Source organism: Chanodichthys erythropterus, chromosome 17 (assembly GCF_024489055.1).
Source record: "Chanodichthys erythropterus isolate Z2021 chromosome 17, ASM2448905v1, whole genome shotgun sequence".
In the NCBI taxonomy this organism is placed as follows: domain Eukaryota; kingdom Metazoa; phylum Chordata; class Actinopteri; order Cypriniformes; family Xenocyprididae; genus Chanodichthys; species Chanodichthys erythropterus.
In genome coordinates this window covers 40142767-40150736 of record NC_090237.1, presented here as the reverse complement: position 1 = coordinate 40150736, position 7970 = coordinate 40142767, and the positions used below count along the sequence as shown (strand labels likewise).

Sequence of the window (7970 nt, the reverse complement as noted above, 5' to 3'; positions counted from 1 at the left end):
ACGCAGGTGACGCAGTAAGCACAGTGAAGTTTTCCATGTTTACGCAAGAATGCTGGCTCAGTATTGGCCAAAGCTGATCACATGATCAGCACGACGCATGTGCGTAATGCTGACGCAGGAGCCGGCCAATAATGACTGCGTTCTGACGTTCTGGGAGCGCTGGACGAAAACAACGTATGAGAATGACACCGAAGAGAAGGGATTGTTGAATAAAGCGTCCATTTTGTTTTTGCGCACAGAAAGTATTCTCGTCTCTTCATAACATTAAGGTTGAACCACTGCAGTCACATGTCTTTAGTACCTTTCTGGACCTTGAAAGTGTTGATTATATTGCTATCTATGGATGAGTCACATACCTCTTGGATTTCAACAAAAATATCTTAATTTGTGTTCTGAAGATGAACGAAGGTCTTACAGGTGTGGAACGATATGAGTAAATGACAGAATTTACATTTTTGGGTGAACTAACCCTTTAATGCTAAAAACTCCATGTGCATTTCCTAAATGAAGCAGCAGTAAATACGAGCGTACTGCAACACAAAACCATAACATTTCTCATACAGCGGTCCACAGCACTGCTCAACTACATGAGCGCACAAACACTAGATTACCTTGTTATTCTTCAGTTTATTCATGACTTCAGTAAGAGCTGGATATCCTCCTCTGTACCGCCACAAGTGCACTACATCGATGCAAATGATACAATGTGTCAGTGCTCACATAAACACACATCTGGAGATGAACAAACACATCTCACTCATACATATTTAACCCTTTCATGACCCTCCAGACCTGACAGAGCACGACATATTACAGAAACTCTCATCCAAAACAGACTCTACTGATGACGGAGCAGATTGTGTTGAAGTAAGTATTCCTGTGATGTCCTACCAGCTTGGTCTTGCTCTCCGTACCAGGTGTTCCACGTGCCCACCAGCTCACACGGGTAATGCTTGTCATTATGGATGGCCGGCAGCACCTCATCACTGTGGAAACAAGTCACATTTACTGCAGTCAAACAGGGTGAAATGTGGTTCCTCTGCTGGACACCTGTGTAAACGGGGCACCTGCTGGGGTTTTCCAATCAAATTTAAGGCTTTTTAAGACCTGCACAAATAAAATGAATACGATATGGTTGATGTATGGCAATGTCAATGTCTAACCATAAAATGACTGTAAAAAATATTACAAATTGACAAAAACAAAAAGTTTTACAAAATGATAAACTTCACATTTCAGCCTATAAACCATTTTTTTAAGAAAAGGGAGAGTTGAAATTATAAATGATTATTCATTTATTGAATATTTGATATATATATATACACACATTTATTTAACATTAATGGTTCATACAGTATTATTTGTTATAGTAGTCATCTGTAAATATTCTTATTTTCTCAGGGGTTGTTTTTCATTGGTTTCAAAGTGATAACGTGCTTGACATGATGAGAAGAAACCTAAAATGTTTAATAACCTGCAGATATGCACCTCTGAAGACCAGTTTGATACTGTGGATAATGTGGTTTGATGTTGCGCGATCAACAAACAGCAAAGTAGAGTCTGAATCTTTTAATGAAGTTCAAAAGAGACTTGATTATGGCAGAGAAATGAATATGTGCGTGTGTCGTGTTCGACAATCACTAAACATTTGCCATGAAAACACTCTGCTTGTATGATACATTTATTTTTATAAATTATTTAAATTTATATTTAACAAAACCGAATAAGGGAAATAGCCTTTTTTCCCCCCATACTGTGTTTTCTTTTTTCCATAGTTATCCAGACCTGGAGATCACTCAAATCAAACTTCATACCTTTCCCAAACTGCATAGGATCCTTGTATATATTTATATTAGGCATGTGACGGTATCAAATTTTCATGTTGCGATTAATTGATGAAGCTTTTATCACGGTATATGGTATTATCACAGTATTAAAATAAGTTGCAAAACCATTTTTGTCATAGTTTAACAGGTTTAAGAACTATTTGTAATAAAACAAAAACAACTCTGACTGAAATTTTCAAACAGATTAAAATGCAGAAGAATTAGGCTATAAAGAACAACAGATAACACTTTACTCTATTTAATGCATTAACTAAGATTGAGCAATAGCTACATTTGTTACAGAAAGTGTTATTTTTTGTTAATGTTAGTTTAGAAACACAACTGATCATTGTTAGTTTTATCTCAGGTCCATTGAATAAGTTATTTTGATTTTAGTAATGTTATTAAATAGTAACTAAGAAATTAACATTAATTAATAATAATTAATACTTTATAAGTATTTTTATTGTCAGTTTAGTGATAATGAATTAACATGTTAACTAATGAAGCTGTATGTTTTCAAAGTTTTACTGAACAATAACAAATAATCAGAACATTTCTAATCATTAGGGCATGTTGTAGTCCAGATTAAAATATAAAAATGTTTAGGTTTGAAAATAAATATCCTTTCAGGTCTTTTTTAAGTATTCAGTATTTGGTGCTGTGATGAACAACACTGAGATTACAAAAAAAATTAATGGCTGTTTGAAGCATTTTAAAAACTTCACTAGCGCAGTTACTTTGTTTGCACGGTTTCCGTGGTAACCACTGCACGCTGCTGTTCCATCAGCGCCCTCTGCTGTCAGAGAGTGAACGCGCACTTTCATTCAGCTCGTCTCCTTCACTGGTTCCGCCATGTGCTTCTCGTGCACGTTGGGATTGTTTACATCTGAGCGCGTGTCCTTTTGACGCAGAATACAGCGGTGTTGTGCATTTTATACGATTGATGGGTAAAGTATTCTTGTCTTATAAAAAATTAATAATTGGTAATAAATTATTATTTACGGTATTCTGAAGTGTTCATATTCATTATCGCGATTTATCGCATTACCGAATATCGGCACAAGTCTAATTTATATAGCTTCTTTTTGATCAACCGTCTGAATGAAAATGCAATAGATGGTGCTTATGGAACAGCAGAAATATAGCGGTTACCCTGGTAAACCCTGTATACAACGCAGCTGCGCTTTATAGAAAGGTGACGAGTTTGTAAACTGTGAGCCTGTAGTACGAGCAACAGCACCACATTTTTACTTTGAAGCACGCAGTGCTCATTTCTATTTAATTAAATCATAACCTTTTGAAGTTTAATAATCAAATTTTCCGCAAATTTAAGACCTCTCGAAATGATTAATTAATATACCATTTAAGATATGTAAGACTTTTAATGGCCTTACATTTTTAAAACTGAATTTAAGACGATCCGCATACTAGAGACAGAACTGACCTCATACACACTTGAAACCTCCAAAACACTGGCTGATTCAGACACTGTGACACCGATATGACATTCAGACATGTTTCGGTTTGACTTCAGCATGTGATTAATCAGTGCATCTCAGGCAGTGAGATGTGAGTCTTATCGAGGTCTTCGTGTTGCATTGCGCCGCTGCCGTAGAGCAGTAAACACTTAAGGAATGGGCTTTAGCGGATTCCTGCCAGTGCTGCTGCCAATCACTGACAGGAATAGAAAGCAGGACATTTGCTGTGAACTTCAGTAGTCAAATCAGTTCGGTCTCAAGGGACTCTGAAGACGTTAAAAACAGCTTGATTTATGTAATTAACACCAAACAGCCTCGTTTGACCTGGTTCATTCATGTGAAGAGGCCTGACTTACCAGAGTTTGTTGTACTCCTCGAGACACTCGGGCTTCACATTGTGAACTACAAGAAAACAGTATGCGAGTCAATGGAGAAATCACATTGGCATTTAGACGGTTTACAGCAGAGGGCCAACAACTTACACTGTATTTTGTACAAGTTGTTATCCTCTTTCTTGGCTAACAAATGGGAGTGAGCGTCTTTTCTCGGATCCACCTTCCGCACAAACAGTGATTTGAACCAGCTGTCCTCTCGATTCCGGTTAGTAGATGCTGACAGACCCCTGAAACAGGACAATGTTGTGCATTTGTTAAACATATAGTATATTACATTGCTTTATGAGACTACATTTTGTTTTCCCATGTCTAGAAGTATAGTCAAATAATAACACAGTCACTGCAACAGAAAGTACGGTCAGTAACTGTGGTGGCATTACAGTACGTCTTTTTAATATTGTGCATGTATCATTCACCAGATAAACTATTACAATCTCTCATTTCATTAAAAAAAATTGAAACACCAAATCTACATATTGTGTTTACCATAAAAACACACGTGATGGACTGCTGAATTATGACCTTGAGCAGCAGATTCAGCGCTCATTCAGACGCCTCTGTGATTTACGTTGCAACACATAACAGTTGAGCTGATTAAGCAGATCTTTAAAATCAAGCAATTAATGAAGTTTTAAGATCTCTGAATATCTTGTAGAGTAATCACGACTTTACTAATGCTGCAGCGTTTTTAAACTCGCGTGCACCAGCGGTAACTGCGCACTAAAGCACAAAGCTCGCAGATTTATAACGTGTAATTGAGATAAACTGTCTGACCTGATAACAGCAGTAACGTGTCCTTTCGCCCGGCCCGTGTTTCTAGCCTGATATAGGCCCGAGCAGGAGGTCTGAAGGACTCTGGTCGCCATCTTCCACTGATAGGACACAAACAGCAGGACAGGAAAGAGTTAAACATCTGCAGTGCAACAGCACCGCCGCAAGAGGGCGCGAGGGCCACGTGCGATTCACGAGCGGCAGGGAGGGGTCGCTATGGAGCCTTTTTTTTTTTTTTTTTTTTGATTTATGCTTCCATTTCCTTTTCCATTGAAATGAAATCACTTCTTCCAGGGAGTCCTGATCAAGAAGGCTTTGTAAAGTTTCACATAAAAACACAAATACACAGTTTAAACAAATAAAATAAAAAATATATCAAAGATTAATGAAAACAGTAACATGATTCTTTCAGTGCAGGCTGTTTTAATAGGTTTTTAACTGAGAGGGAACTGATTCCAGAGTAACAGGCTTGCATATCATTCCATAACCAATGTGCAATATATATATATAAACACACTATTTTTTTAAAAGCAGTTTTTCCATGTTAGGACATTCAGGGGCCAGTTGTTCAAAAAGTTTGATCTGGATCAGAATTATCTGGATTTGGAAAGCCCATGTTTTGCTATTCAGGATCAGGTAATCCATCTTACTTTTGTGCCGACAAAATGCACAGACAAAATTGGATTGGATCACCTTGATCCAGATACACATGCTTTTGTGTTCTCTCAGAAAATAAATCCACATAGCGTTCACCCAGGAAACTTTGCATTCGCTCGCAAAGAACTTTTGACTGGTTTATCTCTTAAAAATGTAGTTAGTGATAAAAAAACACTTTGAATCAAATATAATATTTTTGTTGGATATTTACAGCTGTTTGGGATTATTTTATGGCACTAAAATCTCTTTTTTTTTTACTTTACAGTAGGTTACCGAAAGGCTAAATATGTAGCTTAATGTCTATTTCGTATTTATTACTTTAACAGTTAAACTAATCAAGAGCAAAATAAAAAAAATATATATATGTGTGATTTGGTGATCCAGATTTGGTGATCCAATCCAATTTTGTGACCCATGGAAGCCTACATTGTGAAATGTAAGCCTGTTTAGAGCACTGCTAATACAGATTTGGTCATCTAAAAAAGTGTGGATCAGGGTGATTCAATCCTATTTTGCTTTGTATATATATAATTTTAAGTGTTAATCACTATATAAACAACATTGGCACAATCATCACAGATGAACAAGATGAAAGTAGTTTCTAACAACTGCATTACTTATTGAATGTATATTTGTTTGTTTTTTGTGGGTCACATGATGGGCTATGGAAGCTTTAAAGGGACATGAGATGCGAGGAAAAATTCATTTTAATGCTTTTGCATTCTCTCGCAAATGTTTTGCCCCAAGAAACTTTGCATTCACTCTCAAAACTTGAGTTCTTTGTGAATTCGAATGATTTTTTTTTTTTCTTTTTTTTCCATCACCATGTCCCTTTAGTGCCTCTGTAGGGGTCTGATGAAACTGATTATGTTTGATTATGTTCTCTTTCTCTTCAAATAAAACACTTAAGTGACCCACAGAAGCCTACATTGTGATATGTAAGCCTGTTTAGAGCACTGCTAATCCAGATTTGGTCATCTAAAAAAGTGTGTATCCGAATCAGGGTGATCCAATCCTATTTTGCTTTGAAAAACTGGCACAAAAGTAAGATGGATTACCTGATTTTGTAAAGCAAAACATGGGATTTCCAAATCTAGATCATTTTGATCCAGATTTTTTTAATATACAATAATAGCCTTTGTTATGTTTTACCCATTTTACTTGAAACAGGCCTTGCAACAGAAGGGTTCTCCTCTTGTACTTGAAAAAGAGCCCCGCCGGCCGCCATCACGGCACACGCACACAACAGGGTCGGAAATTAACGGGGGCTTGGGGCAAAAATGCCCCAAATTAATACAATTGAATAAAAATGCTTCCAAAAACCAAGATAAAATTCAATAAACAATAAGTTAATAGGCGATTAGGTGACTTACATTTAGACACAATATTTTCAATATTGTTTGTTTTTCCTGTGTTATGCCAATGAAAATAGTTCCAAACAACTTATCTGAGATATACAGATTCAGTTTCATTACTGAATGAATTTGTTTTTTAACAAATCGTTCTAATTAATAACTCGACGACTCGCTCACTCACTTTTGCTTTGTCCCTGAATGAATAAGCTGCTTTGAACGAATCGTTTGACAGAAGGATTCAATGACTAACTCGCTAAGACAATGATTTGCCGCCACCTATGGGCTGATTTAGTATCATTTAATTTTACTGCGAATTGCAAAGGCCACCTCTGGATCATCAGCACCATAACATTCAACCTGCAGCATTTCACAAAACATGTTTTGAAAGCAAAATGCCATTGCTTAGAATTATTATCATTAAAATATGTTGATTACTAGACACACTGAAACAGTTCAGCTGCATAAATTGCTTCAAGTTTAATTTTAGAGTTAGTAGTAATTAATAGCAAATGGTACTTTAAAAGTGCCCTAGAACCAGTTTTTACAAGAATTTATGTAAGTCTAAGGTGTCCCCTGAATGTGTCTGTGAAGTTTCAGCTCAAAATACCCCATAGATTTTTTTTTGTAAATGAAATTTTTTTTAACTGCCTATTTTGGGGCATCATTAACTATGCACCGATTCAGGCTGTGGCCCCTTTAAATCCTCACGCTCCACGCTCCCTTACACACTGTTGGAGAGATTTATAAAGAATGAAGTTGTGTTTATGAATTATACAGACTGCAAGTGTTTAAAAATGAAAATAGCGACGACTCTTGTCTCCGTGAATACAGTAAGAAACGATGGTAACTTTAACCACATTTAACAGTACATTAGCAACATGCTAACAAAACATTTAGAAAGACAATTTACAAATATCACTAAAAATATCATGATATCATGGATCATGTCAGTTATTATCGCTCCATCTGCCATTTTTCGCTGTTGTTCTTGCTTGCTTACCAAGTCTGATGATTCAGCTGTGCACAGATCCAGACGTTAATACTGGCTGCTCTTGTCTAATGCCTTGAACATGGGCTGGCATATGCAAATATTGGGGCCGTACATATTAATGATCCCGACTGTTACATAACAGTCGGTGTTATGTTGAGATTCGCCTGTTCTTCGGAGGTCTTTTAAACAAATGAGATTTATATAAGAAGGAGGAAACAATGGAGTTTGAGACTCTATGTATGTCTTTTCCATGTACTGAACTCTTGTTATTCAACTATGCCAAAATAAAATCAGTTTTTGATTCTAGGGCACCTTTAATCCTGTGACCACATGTATATGATTTCCATGTCTGCCTTCTAGATTTCCATTGTGGATCATAAAATCAGCATGAAACTGACTTGAAAGAAGTTGTGCTTGTCTTTTCTTCCCTATTGTTTATTATATCTGAGAGAAACGGCTTCTGGATGATGTAGGGCAGGACTTTTGTCCATGGT

At 36.6% G+C, this 7970-nt stretch overlaps 1 protein-coding gene across 1 annotated transcript in view; it reads right to left on the bottom strand.

The window, feature by feature from the left end:
• nipsnap2 (nipsnap homolog 2) overlaps positions 1 to 4622 on the bottom strand; it is a 13318-nt gene extending 8696 nt beyond the window's left edge. Inside the window, exons 1-5 of the mRNA XM_067366415.1 lie at positions 4477 to 4622; positions 3790 to 3929; positions 3664 to 3709; positions 892 to 986; positions 612 to 682 (exon numbers count right to left, since the gene is read on the bottom strand). Of these exons, the coding sequence (XP_067222516.1) occupies positions 612 to 682; positions 892 to 986; positions 3664 to 3709; positions 3790 to 3929; positions 4477 to 4568 (444 nt within the window). The 5' untranslated portion in view covers positions 4569 to 4622. The remainder of the gene's footprint in view (positions 1 to 611; positions 683 to 891; positions 987 to 3663; positions 3710 to 3789; positions 3930 to 4476) is intronic.
• Positions 4623 to 7970: the final 3348 nt, after the last annotated feature.